At 45.0% G+C, this 14,715-nt stretch overlaps 1 protein-coding gene across 1 annotated transcript in view; it reads right to left on the reverse strand.

Moving 5' to 3' along the window:
- Window positions 1-14,715, reverse strand: part of LOC122680565 (cat eye syndrome critical region protein 2) — a 116,170-nt gene that overhangs the window by 32,653 nt on the left and 68,802 nt on the right. Inside the window, exon 2 of the mRNA XM_043882093.1 lies at window positions 8,530-8,624. Within this exon, the coding sequence (XP_043738028.1) occupies window positions 8,530-8,624 (95 nt within the window). The remainder of the gene's footprint in view (window positions 1-8,529; window positions 8,625-14,715) is intronic.

Raw genomic sequence — 14,715 nt, forward strand, 5'->3', positions numbered from 1 at the left:
TTTGAAAAGTGCTTATTCATAAAGATCAAAACAATTCAGCCCAAAACCACCAAAACAATGCCTCTTTTGTAGGACTATATGGTACCTGCCATGTCTTGCAATCAATTAAAAAATCAAAACAAGTAATAAATCATGACAATTTCAAATTCAAGGAAAATATGACTAAGATATAAAACATATTTTAACAGGGAAATATGTATATAACAGATTTTCTGTATATGAATGCTTAAGTTAGGTAAAAAAGAAGAGTATTAAAAGTCATCTAGAAATTTTAAAAAAGCCACTTGGAAATCTTTGTCTTTAAAAAGATAAAGAACTGTCTTTAGTGGAAGCCAGATGGGACCTTAAATACTATCTGCATGAACTGGAAGTCTGGAGTATCAAGTTTAAGGTGAGAAATGGTACAGTAAGAATTCTAAACAGCTTCTGATAATTAAAGATGCACCCTGCTACCCCAGAATCACTCACACACACATATGCACCCAAAAGGTCTATAAGAAATAAATTGAAATACTTAACAAAAGAAACCATTGAAGGACAAAGAAAGGAAAAAAAAAATAAGAAAGAAACAGGTGAAAAGACATTCATTAGTCATTTAGGGAATGCAAATCAAAACCCAATAAGGTACCACGCCACACCCACCAGGATGGCTAAAATTAAAGAGACAGGTAAGAACAAGTGCTAACCACTTATTAACAAGGACTCAGAGAAAGGGGAATGCTCGTACACTGGTAGAGGGAATGTATAATGATGCAGTTGCTTTGTAAATATTTGGCAAGTTGCTCAAAACTTAAACAGAATTACCATATGACCCAACCATTCCACTCTTAGGTACACAGCCAAGAGAAATGAAAACATCCATCCACACAAAAACAAGTACACTAACGTTCATATACAGCAGCTTGATTCATAATGGTCAAAAGACTGAAACAGCACCATGTCCATGAACTGATAGATAAATAAAACACAACCGAGTATTTTCTGACCATAAAATGAATGAGTCCTTGATTCATGATACAATGTGCTTGAAAACATGCTAAATAAAATTAGCCTAATACCTACATGTACATATTCCACCTACAGAAGCACCTAGAATAGTGAAGAAACAACATGCACAGAAAGCCCATTAGTTAGTGGGACTGGTGACTGCAGAAGTGAGGACAGCTAATGGGTGTGAGGTGTCTTATGAGTCTGATAAAACGTTCTAGAATTCAACAGTAGTGATGGCTATACACTTAAAAACCCCAGAGACACAAGTAGAAAACCAACCATACCAATAATTACACTAACTCTAAGTGAACCAACAGTCAAACACTGCTTAGTAGGAAATTGATAGCTTTGAAACGCCCATATTGAAAAGAAAAAAGGCTCATCACCAGTACTATAACTTAAGAAGGACGAAGAGTAGGCTAAACCAAAGTAAACAGAATAATAAAGATAAATCAATAAAACAAAAAAGATTTTAAAAAGAAAATGAACAGTAGGTAAGGTTAAAAGTTGGTTCCTTAGCAAACATTTTAAAAGTTGATAAACCTATAGAAAGAATGAACTTCTAGAGGGACAGACACAGCACAAATTACAACATCAGGAATGAAAGTGGAAACACCACTGTAGAGCCTACAGATATTAAGAAGATAAGAGAATATTATGAATAGCACTATGGAAATAAACTTAAAAACTGAAACAGACGAATTCCTTGAAAAATGCCAAAATGACTTACCAAAGTCATGACTTAAGAAATAGACCATCCAGGAGAAAAAGGAACCCTCCTACACTGTTGGTGGCAATGTAAATTGGTACAGCCACTATGCAGAAAAGTTTGGCGGTTTCTCAAAAAACAGAAAATAGTGCTAACATATGATCCAGCAATCCCACTCCTGGTACATATCCAGAGAAAACTATAATTCAAAAAGATACATGCACCCCTTATGCTCACAGCAGCACTATTTATAATAGCTAAGACATGGAAGCAACATAAATTTTCAACAGGTGACTGGATAAAGATGTGGTACATAAAAACAATGGAATGTTACTCAACCATAGAAAGAATGAAATAACGCCATTTGCAGCAACATAGACGGACCCAGAGATGACCATACTAAGTGAAGTAAGTCAGACAGAGACAAATACCATATGATATCACTTATGTGAAATCTAAAATAGGACATAGACTTACCTATGAAACAAACTCACAGACATAAAAAATAGATATGTGGTTGCCAAAGAAAGCGGGTATAGGGGGAGTGATGGATTGGGAGTCTGGGATTAGCAGATGCAAACTGGTATATACAGAATGGATAAACAACAAGGCCTGTTGTATAGCACAGGGAACTATATTCAATATCCTGTGATAAACCACAGAAAAAATGGAAAAGAATATGAAAAAGGATATATACATATGATTGAATCACTTTCCTATACAGCTGAACTTAGTGCAATATTATACTTAAATAAAATTTTTTAAAAAAGAGGAACTTCCTTGGTGGTCCAATGGTTACGATTCTACCTTCCATTGCAGGGGCGGCAGGGGTGATCCCTGATCAGGGAACTAAGACCCCACATGCTCGCTAGTGTGGCCAAAAATTAAAATTAAAAAAAATTTTTTTCAAGAAATAAAACACCCAAACAGCCTTAATCTATTAAAGAAACTGAATCAATATTACTCAAATAAAACCTTGCATAAAGAAAACTACAAAATCCAAAGGCTTTCAGTGGTAAACTGATCAAAAGAAATTACAGAGACTTTTTCAGAAACCAGAGGAGGGAAACGCTTCTCAACCCATCTGCCAAACCTGACAAAGATTTCTATGCAAATAAAAGTACAGGCCAATATTCTTCATCAACATCCTCAAAACAGCAGCAAATTGAGTTCAGCAAGAGACAAAAGGGACAGCACTTCATCACACTTGATGGTGAAAGGCTGTACACTTCCCCCAAGATCAGGAACAACACCTGAGTCGTGGCCAGCACAGTGTTAAGACGAGAAGGAAGCTCTTGGGGCAGAGGCTGGAGCAGAAGCAGACAAGAGAAACTCCTCAGTTACCTGCAAGACCAATGAATCAAGAGGCGGGTTCAGGAAGCCTCAGTAATAAGGTCAACATAAAAAAATCTATTGTATTTTACAATACCGACAACAAGTAGCTGGAAAATATAAAAGCTCAAGCACATATGGAAAGATGCATAATCTTTACACTGAAACTATAAAATATTCCTGAAATTAAAGAAGATAAACAAATGGTGAGATATATATCATGGTCAAGGACTGGGTAATTCAACATTGGTCAAAGTGTCCATTTTCTGTAGCAGGCCTTTTCTGAGGGGTGGCAGGGCTGACAACTTGATTTTTAAATTTGTATGCTAAGAACCCAGAACAGTCAAAACATTTAAAAAGCAAAACTAAAATATAAAAAAGGTGGAGAATACTCTCAATTTCAAGACAATCTGATACTTGACTAGACTGAACATACATGAAATTTCTAAGTAAAAAATGTGGACACTGATCTTCTGCTTCACACCATAGACAAATACTAACTCAAAATGCATCATAATGTCAACTGTAAAAAGTTGAAACTATAACACTAAGAGAAAACCTCAAAGAAAATCCATTGACATTAAAGGTACATCCTGACTTGGAAATATTAATAACATACTAGAAAAAACTGATAAATTAGACTTCAACAAAATTAAAACTTATCATTCTTTAAAATATAGTGTCAAACAAATAGGTAAACTACACATCAGGAAAAACAGTCATAGCCTGTTATTTACCTAATCATCAGGGAAATGCAAATTGAAACCACAATGAGTTACCACATTACATGCAACAGAATCAGTAAAATGAAAACTTGGGTAAAATTAAAAATAACACATGTTGGCAAAGATATGGAGCAACTAGAGTGGCCAAGAAAACAAGTCTGGCAGTTTCTTAACATCAAAAACACTCTCCTATGGGATCCAGCAATTCCCAAGAAAATGAAGAGACGTTCACAAAACTTCTGTGCGGATGTTCACAGCGGCTTTATTCCTTACAGCCCCACCTGGAGGCAACACACAAGTCCACCAATTAGTGGACAGAACACTTGAGATATTTTTGCACTGGATACAACTGAGACTCCTCCCTCAAAGGAAAAAAGTACTGACGTGGACAGCAGCATCAGCAAGTACCACGCGCTCTGGGCTTCCTGAAAGAAGCTGAACACAAAGAGTGATCCCAACCAGAAGAAGCTCTGCAATCAGGCAAAACAACCTGCATCCATAGGAACCAGATCACTGTATTGGATACAGTGGGTTTCTCTGGGAGGGTGGGGGTTAGATTTAGTGCAAAGGGGCACTTCCTGGGGAGATGGAAATGTCATATTATCTTGAACAGCATGCTGACTAAGTTCATGGAATTAGAAAAAAGAACCTATTTTTCTAAAAATAAGGGCATGCAAACTATGACCCATGGACCAAATCTGGCCTCTCTCTCTTTAGCCTGTAAGCTAAGAATGTAAAAATCATTCTTTTTTAAAAGTTCAGAGAAAAAAGAAATAAAAAAAATACTATTTCATGACATACAAAAATAATATAAAATTCAAGTTTCAGTGTCCATAAACCTCTAAAAGACAGCCACAGGGACTTTCCTGGTGATCCAGTGGCTAAGACTCGCGCTCCCAATGCAGGGGGCCTGGGTTCAATCCCTGGTTAGGGAAGTAGATCCCATATGCCACAACTGAGACACGGCACAGCTTGCTAGCTAGCTACCTAGCTGGCTACTTAAATAAATGAGTAAATGAGTAAACACCCACATCCAGGATCAGCCATGAAGCACTGCTCTCCCTGCTACTAAAAGCTCCAGACTGCTCTAAGGATGTCATAAATAATTTAATCTGACTAAATATTATTATTACTAAATAAATTTAGTAATGGGGAAAAAAAAATTTAGTAATGGGTATGCTTATCATTCCCATTTTACAGGTGAGGCAAGTAACACACAGAGAGATGATGGAACTTTCTTCTCTCTTTAGTTGCTAAGTTGTATCCAACTCTTGCAATGCCATGACTGTAGCTTGCCAGGCTCCTCTGTCCATGGGAATCTCCAGGCAACAATACTGGAGTGGGTTGCTGTTTTCTTCTCCAGGGGATCTTCCTGACCCAGGAATCAAACCTGGGTCTCCGGCATTGCAGGCAAATTCTTTACCAACTGAGCTATGAGGGAAGCCCTTTCTTAGCTCCACATAATAGCTTAGTCTTAGAACCAGGAAAGAAAAGCGTTTATTTGTACAAAATACTCTTTATTTAGGGTGGGATGAAAAGAAAGCCTCTGAGAATACTGAGCGCAAATTCACTCTAAATGCACGTGGATACCACTGGAGAGACAGAGTAACAATAACTTCGGGCAGTTCCTTTCAGTGGAAAAGGTAAAATTCATTGTGATGCTTCCTTGTCTGAGTGATCACTGCACACAGGTGTATTTAGTTTGCATAAATTCACTGAACTGCAGAGTAAGGAATGTGCCTTTTCTGTGTGTATTACTACACACCATCATCAACAAGTTTTTAGAAGGCTGAAGCCTCATTTCAGACTAGTTAATTCAACTTGGGTCAACCAGATCTCAAACTTACTTCACCATTCAGAAATATTTTTGTTTCAGTATACTCATCTATTTTTTTTTTTTTTAAACACAAACACTTTATATTTTCTGAAATGCTGTGACATATCACAGGTGTGCTCTGACGAAGGCTAGAACCAACACTTGCCTCCCTGGACCAGCCCAGAACAGGACCAATGCTGCCCCACACTGCCCCCCAGGACAGGGTGATGATGAGCGCTGAGGGCACAAGGGAAATGAAGGCTCCCTGCTCCTCCAGTCCTTCAGAGACTCGCAGTTTCCTTCAACAGCAGAAAAGTCACCAAAGCAGTGCTGGCACAAAGGGAAAGTTCTCTGCTCTCGGTTACACCACCACCTGAAATTTCGGGACATTTGACTAGGATCAATTGTTTGTTTGTTTTTTAAAATAAATTAACATCTGATTTCAAAAGAAATTGTTTAGGAGTAACTGACACAGTGCTGTCACGAGGAAGAAGCTAATGTTAAGAGGCCGGGTGCCAGCACACGGCTGTAAGAGACAGACAGAACCCATGAGCAGGCAGCTCTGCAAACTGTAAACAAGTATTTCTTGTGTTTGATCATCGCCAACACACCCGTGAAGACAAGGCCTAAGTATGTGATAGGAAATTTCAGTACAGACTTCAAATGTGCACAGTAGACTAGGAAAGGTGTGAGCCGGACAGCTTGCCAGGCTGGAGGCCCTGGGTCATCACCTTCACGGCCTCACAGGCCTTTGTGCCGTGCTCGCCTCGCCCCTCAGGCCTCATCCATTCACTGGCTCCTTCCTAGTCTCCAGCACTCCCTACCCTGGGGACCACACTTCCAAACTGGTCACCCAGCCTACAAGGCCTACTGGGCTCCAACTCCTGCTGTGCTGTGGCCACTGGATTCCTTGAATGGCTGAGCATACAGAGACGAGTGGGGAAAGAAGGTGGCGGTGGGCCATGCAAGCCGCACACATGCACAATGACATCAGCCAAGGCGACAGGAGCCCCCAGCTGGGGTTGGGCCTTGTCTTCCCTCCAGCTGAGAGGTGTCTTAGATGACTTCCAAAGGCTACAGAATGGGGTTTAATCATGAAGTCTCATTTTAGATGGTGGCAATGAACCAAAATTTAATAGGGCCAAGATTCTGCAGCTCAAACCAATCACATTTCTGAACCACATGGGACCTTCTGCAACCCCTAGGCTCTGCTCCAGGGCTTCAAGCCACAGGCACAACCCTCCCACCTGCACTTCATGAGTGGGTCTGTCCTTCCTGCGTTCACCCACTTATTGGGCTCTGCCTTGGGAAGCACCCATGTGAAGACTCAGTTCCCTGGCCCTTTGCTCAAACACCTGCGGGCTCTGCAGACTTCAGAGCACTTGCTGTGTGGCCAGAGCACACACTCTGTGGTGGGACCAGGACGGACGGTCCTGAGGGCGTCTGTCCTACAAAGAGCGAGGTGAGGCAAATGGGCCCCTTGGACACTGATGAGTCATAGGTGAAAGAAAACAACCTCTGGAATGAGCAGCCTGGAAATGCATTGTTTTGAGTCTTTTTGGGGGGGCCTTGCAGCGCAGCATATGGGATCTTAGCTGCCTGACCAGGGATTGAACCTATGTTCACTGCAGCGGAAGTATGGAGTCTCAACCACTGGACCGCCAGGGAAGTTCTATATTTCTTTAATCTTAAACGGGCCTTTCTTTTGACTGAATGACAATACTTTCAGAAATTTTAAATAAGAGCATAATTCACTAGGTGTACAAGGTTTTATGTCCAAGGCTATGTGAAATATGTTTATAAGAGTTAAGCATTAAGGCACAAATGTTCATCTACTAAATTGGAGTATTTGACAATCCTATTTAGAGAAACAATAGTTATGATAACTAAATGCAAGATATGAAAAAGTGAAATTATATACACAGTATGACTACAAAACTTAATGCTTAAAAAACAAAAACTCTCAAGCTACAGCTCAAAAAGCAAACCCTTCCTCATCGGGTCTGAGTGACAAGGCATACGTTTCCTTCTGCTCTTTGTTCAGCATGACAGCCTGGATGCCCCTGGGGATGGACAGCACACTCACAGAGCACCAGGAGACCACCCCCACCATGTCAGGGCGGCTGAGCACCACGATGGATGCCGGAGCAGGTCATCACCCTCTCTCACGTTATACCCACATGTTGACTCAGCCCTGACAGGCCCCTAAGAGTGAACTTACTACAACAGAAATATTTTACACATCGTCTTTTGTTAACTGTCTGAAAACTATAAACCGTAACGTCCCAAACTTCTGTTTGGACAGGGGGACCAGGACTGGGAACCCCATCCAGTCTCTGCTCCCCAGAAGTGTCCCACAGTTCAGTGCCATGGGGAACAGGATAAAAAGAGTGGCTACTGAGTCCCTGGAAACAGGGGGTGAGACCTGAGCAGAAGAGCATGTACTTGCCGACAGACACAAAATTCAGCTCCACGTTTCTACGTGTCTCACACGTAAGGGAACATGTGTACTTGGTGGCTAAGGTGTGAGAGGCCCAGAAGCTCCATCTCAGAATGATGCTACTGTTCACAGCAAAAAGAGACACAGACCCAAGGGCAGAACTACAGTTAGAATCTCATTTTGTTAGGCATCATTTTACCAATACTGGAAACAAAGATGAGAAAGTAAGGCCTACACTGAGAGGAAAACACTGTGTGTTTCCACATGGAAAACATCCATGTGGCTGTGGTAGCTGGGGGACCTGAGAATAATGGCTATAGATTTGTGGGAGTGGAAAAAAGACAATAAAATGAAAACTCAGCTGCAAAAGCAGACAAAGGCAGGGCCCGGAACCACATGTGAATACACTGGACATCTCAGCCGATGATCTGCTCAGGTGTGCTCCAGGAGACACGAAACATCACCAGGACTGGTTACTCCTTCCAATGCCAGAAGAAGTAGGACTGGGGTTACTCACGTGATGTCCCTTCGTTGATAGCAGCCTTGGAGCAGGCGGGCGATCAGGTCGCTGATGAACTCCACGTCATCTCTGTGGAGAGCTGCTTCTAACTCCTGAGGAGGCGGAGACAGGGGCGAGAGCTCAGACACACAGGCAGACCCCCAACACGCCGCCAGCGGCCCTCCCCCCCGCCACCAGCACCCAGCACGGCACTGTCCTTTCTGGCTTGGTGCAGCTCTTTGGTTTTCTAGGCGTTTCCTCCCCTACTGCTCTTACCAAGCTCCATTCTTTCATCTGTACAGGCAGACACCTCTTTTTGTAAGTCAGTGCCATCGCTTCTCGGCCTTTTGGCTAAGATCAGGTGTGTAAGTCAATGCCAGCACAGTCACAAAAGGGCCTAACTTATGTAAACAGGCTATAATGCTTTCTATTTTAATGCAGGCGTATAAAGGAGCAGATATGTAATTGATCAGAAAGCATTCATTTACTGAAGAGTTTCAACAAGTAAGCCAATTGCAACAGCTCTTCAGAACCATGCCACTTGGAATATTCTGTGCGCATACAGCCTGTGAGGCGCTACCCGTGCGGGGCTGGGGGGCGAATCCCAGGGACAGGCAGTGGGATTTAGGCAGGGACGGCACACATAATCTAAACAAGGGTTCACTGAGGAGCTACAGGAACAGAGGTGACAGCCGGCATCTGGGGGATCCTATCCCTTTCCTTCTCAAGCTCCCACAGTGAACAGTCACCACTCCCAGGACACAGGCTCATGTCCGGTCCACCCAGAGGCTGTCCACCTGCTGTGCAAGCTGAGTCCCCAGGGTCCACTCTGCTGGTGGTGTGGCCAGCTCAGAACCAGATTCTGAGGGTCTTGTAAGTGGGTCCAAAAGCACCAAGGGCACCAAAGACCAGCTTCTGACCTCCACACTGAGGAGCAGGCAGTGTACACAAGGGGAGGTCCACGTCTACTAGAAATACAGGGAAGGTCTTTTGCTCGATATTTTAATTCTTCTGTTTTATTATTCTGTGTTCAAAAGCTCCTAAGTTTGTAAACGCCTCGAAAACGTCACGTGACGCAAGCATTATTAAGCATACTGACCAACAGAAACAAACAACTGAAACCGCCCTGAGACGGAAGGGGCCCTGGACACCTCGAAAGCCAAGGCCTCAGCGTGAAAACACTGTGCCAGCCCGAGGGCAAGCGTGGCCGGGATGTGCACACCTGTCACAGGGCGCCTGCTCTTCTGGGCAGACACCAGGGATGCTGAGCCCGCTCTTCCGAGGAGAAGCGGGTGGGCCTGAAGTATCTGCCATGTGAGTTCTGAGTAGAACTTTAACTCTTATGAATACAAGTCCCACCCTGCCTCCCATGTCACCCACAGGATACCGAAACACACAATACACAAAATTCCTTTGTAGACATATTTCTACAATATGGTGCCTCAAATTCAGAAGCACCTAGAAAAAACAGACCAAATCAGACACGGTGACTTGAGAGAGACACTTTCCCCGGGGCCCTGCAGGACACAACCCGCAGAGTCACTGCTCCATCAGAGGCGGTGGCGCTGCCGCTGGACCCAGCTGTCCCCCCGCAGCGGCCGCAGGTGCCCAGGGTCCCTGCATAGCCTCCGCTCTCACGGCCCCGCGCCCCGTGTCACAGCAGGGAAGAAAGAGGACAGCAATTTTAATCCCGCTGAACAAACAGGGGACTGGCTTATCAGTTAACATTTTTTCACTTCAATGGATACAGAGTCTGAAATTTACAAGATCGAGACGTTCTGGAACAGATTCATAACAAAACGAATATACTTAACACTACTGGAGTATGTGCACTTACACTTAACATTACCGGACTGCGCCCTGACACATAACACTACCGGACTGTGTACACTAACACGTAAACTACCAGACTGTGCCCTAACATGCAACACCACTGGACTGTGTGCACTTACACTTAACACTATTGGACTGTGCTCTGACACATAACACTATCGAACTGTGCCCTGACACCTAACACTACTGGACTGTGTACACTCACACGTAACACTACTGGACGGTACCCTGACACGTAACACTACTAGACTGTGCCAGTGACATGTTAACTTACATTTAACACTTCTGGACTGTGTACACTTAACACTAACGGGCTGTGGTGCGACACGTACCACTACCAGACTGTGTACACTTACACTTAACACTATTGAACTGTGCTGCTGCTGCATGGTTTCAGTCGTGTCCGACTCTGTGTGACCCCATAGACGGCAGCCCACCAGGCTCCTCCGTCCCTGGGATTCTCCAGGCGAAACTACTGGAGTGGGTTGCCATTTCCTTCTCCAATGAGTGAAAGTGAAAAGTGAAAGTGAAGTCGCTCAGTCATGTCCGACTCTTCGCGACCCCACGGACTGCAGCCTACCAGGCTCCTCCGTCCATGGGATTTTCCAGGCAAGAGTACTGGGGTGGGGTGCCATTGCCTTCTCATTGGACTGTGCACTTACACATAACACTACTGGACTGTGTCCTTATAACTAACACTATAGACTGTACTTAAAACAGTTACCACAGTAGAGTTTATGTATCTTTGACCACAATTTGGGGGGTCGGGGGGAGAACTTGCCACATTACAAGTATCCCAGGCAGACGCTGTGGTGATTTAAATGAGGTGCCACTTATAAAAGCCAGACCAGCCTGGTGCACAGTGAATGCTTCATAACATGTGAGCACTGCAGTTATCTCATTCTCAAGTGACAGTGTGTAGAAAAAAACAGACTGAAGAAAGGGGTCTTTTCAAAAATCAGATTTCTGAACAATAGAAATTCAAACTTTCTTTTAATACATGGCCTGTATGCATGAGACTTTTGTTGTTGTTGTTGTTTTGCATGATGTTTTTGAACTGTGGTGTTGGAGAAGACTCTTGAGAGTCCCTTGGACTGCAAGGAGATCCAACCTGTCCATCCTAAAGGAAATCAGTCCTGAATATGCACTGGAAGGACTGATGCTGAAACTCCCAAAACTCTGGCCACCTGATGCAAAGAACTGACTCACTGGAAAAGACCCTGATGCTGGGATTGAAGGCAGGAGGAGAAGGAGACGACAGAGGATGAGATGGTTGGATGGCATCACCGACTTGATGGACATGAGTGTAAGCAAATTTCAGGAGCTGGTGAGAGAGAAGCCTGGCATGCTGCAGTGCATGGTGTTGCAGTCAGACTTGACTGAGCGACTGAACTGAACTGACTCATGAGCCAATAAAACTCCATCCAAATCCAGGTTATTCACAGCTACACCACTTCCACCTTCAGCCCAGAGCCCAGGCTAAGACAACCAGGGTTTTTAAACATGCTTCAAAAGCCCTGCCCCCGCCGCTCCTCCTCACTCCCCACCCCCTTTTGTATTCCCTTTTCACGGTGGGCACTGGGCTGAGAGCACAGAATCTGAACTCTGCCAAGAAGCTCTGGGAGGGGGTGGGGGGAGCAACCAGCAAATCCCCGAGAAGGAACCAAGCAGGGCTCCTGAGCGCCACGCTCGCCCTCCTTGCAGCTGGCGTCACAGCTCATTAGGGATGAGCCTGTTCAGCCCTGGGACCTGGCGGTAGCTGCTGAGAAAAGGACCCCAGGGTGAGCCGGGGAGTAGTCAGGGTGTAGGGGCCTTGAGCCTGTGTCATGGAAACTTTTCCCAAACGAAGAGACAGTCCAGGAACATCACTAACTCCTCCATGCCAGCACCGCTCAAATTTGCTCTGCTCTCAAAGCTCACCGCAGGGCCTTCTAGCAGTGGACCCAATCCCGAGACCCCGAATCTTCTTTATCTTGTGTGAAACAAGATGGTAAAGAGAGAACAACTTACTTTCCCTCAACTCCAAGGAAGAAGGGAGATGATGGACCTGCACACTCCAGGCACAAAGACCCCGCTGAGCTTCCCCAAGGAGGGCAGGGCCTGAGGAAACAGCCACCTTGGCTGCACTTAATGTCAAAGGCACAGATCTCCCTCACCTGCACAGGGACCAGCTGCAATGCAGTGGGGGCCGCAGTCAAGGTGGGGGCTTCCATGCATGCCCAGGACTGTGCTCACACAAAGGAGGTGCAAAGCAGGCCCTCCGAGGGCCATCCCAGCTGCTCTCTCAGAGAGGCTGCTTGGAGAGTGGGCCCAGGCTCCAGAAGGCACCCCTGGCACTTTGGCAGCTGATGCTTCTAACCTGGTATAAATCACCTTCATCCCAAAGGCTGCTGAGCTAGTTCACACCGTATCAGCAGCTCTGCGCTGCACACGACAGCCGTCACCAGTCATGACGTAGGGAGCAACTTTCTAGAAAGGAGACCACACAGCTCCCCTCAGGCTGAAAAATACTCATCAAAGCAATAAATGTATAAACCTACATGAATATGCTTGTCTGAAAAGGTATAAATTACCAAAACTGGCTTCAGATATTGAAAAAAAGGCTCTGAAGTTACACACATCTTCTCCCACAGGCAAGCCCCAGAATACAGAAGTAACTGCTGAGCACTGAAGAGATGGGAGCATCTCAACAGCCCAGGAGGCTGGTGCTGACGAGCCTGAGACCAGGGTCGGAATCTGGACTTCACACGGAGACTGTGCCCTCGGAACCCACAGCGTGTGGCTCATGTCACAGCTTCCGAGAGAGTTGGGTTTCCTCTGATGGTTTTGTTTTCATAATTGTAATTTGTGATCATTTGGAAAGGTATGTTATTTTTAACATAAACATGTGAATGAATTTCAAAAATAAAACTCGAGATGTCATCAGACAACTTATGTGTAAGCTACTTCAGCCAGAAGCCCTAGACCCTGGGGTTAAGCAGGCCCACTCCTTGCTCACCACTGGATTGGCTAGAAATTAATTTAGGTGGAACCAGTGAAATCAGGGAGAGAAGCAACAATCAAGACTGGAAGTTAATCTGGGCGTGGTGTGCAGGCCACAGCAACACAGGGCCAGGGTGAGCCGGTCCCAGGCCCAGCCCAGGGAAGACGCCGAGGACGACAGTGAGTCAGGGCAGAGGGGGTGAAAGGGGAGCTGCAGGAGCAGAGTCCATGAGATGCTGCAACTGTAGGTGGAAGGCAGAGAGCAGGACGTCTCAGGGAACAATTTTTAATACTGTGCCCCAGCCCCGCAACAAGACAATGGATCTCTAACTGATGAAAAACTGAGTGGGGGCGGGGAGGGGACAGAGATAACGAAGCCGGGAAATATCCTGGTTGTTCATGTGTGATCACGCCCTGGTCTCCTGGGTGAGAACAGCACAGAAAACTGTACACAGGACTTGGATGTGTGGGGCCCTCTCATCAGCTCGGCCTCCGTGGTCACGTGTCAGGGGGTGTCACAAGGGAAAAGGCCCCTGCACCTAAAGACGTGCTCTGTGCCGGGCTCCGCAGCTCATGCTGAGGCTGCCAACAGGCTGCGAGACACCCTCTTGGTGAGCATCACAACTGGGAGGGGGCAAGCGGTCCCCATTCCCGGTAGAGACGGCAGTAATTAAGAATGAGCTTGGTCAGCAGAGGAAGGGCCAGGACGTGAAGAGAGAAGACCAAAGACAGGAGCCCTGGAGCAACCAGGCTGAAGGATGAATGTGACTGAAGGTTTTCAGAAATGCCTGCCATCAAACTACGAGGAGAAATCTGTGAAGATAGGACAAACTAGCAATGACCCAGCTGTGGTTACAACTGAGAGAACAGTTCTGAACTAACTGAGAAAAAAAAAGAACGCTCTAACTCGTCTAGAAAATTCTTCAAGAAATGGGAATGCCAGACCTGACGTGCCTCCTGAGAAATCTGTATGCAAGTCAAGAAGTAACAGAACTGGACATGGAACAACAGACTGGTTCCAAATTCAGAAAGGAGTACATCAAGGCTGTATACTGTGACCCTGCTTATTTAACGTATATGAAGAGTACATCATGTGAAATGCTGGGCTGGATGAAGCACAAGCTGGAATCAAGATTGCCTGGAGAAGTATCAATAACCTCAGATATGCAGATGACACCACCCTTACGGCAGAAAGCAAAGAAGAACTTAAGAGCCTCTTGATGAAAGTGAAAGAGGAGAGTCACAAAGTTGGCTTAAAGCTCAACATTCAGAAAACTAAGATCACTGCATCCGGTCCCATCACTTCATGGCAAACAGATGGGGAAACAATGCAAACAGTGAGAGACTATTTTCTTGGGCTCCAACATCACTGCAGATGGTGACTGCAGT

The sequence above is a fragment of the Cervus elaphus genome, chromosome 22 (assembly GCF_910594005.1).
Source record: "Cervus elaphus chromosome 22, mCerEla1.1, whole genome shotgun sequence".
Lineage (NCBI taxonomy): Eukaryota > Metazoa > Chordata > Mammalia > Artiodactyla > Cervidae > Cervus > Cervus elaphus.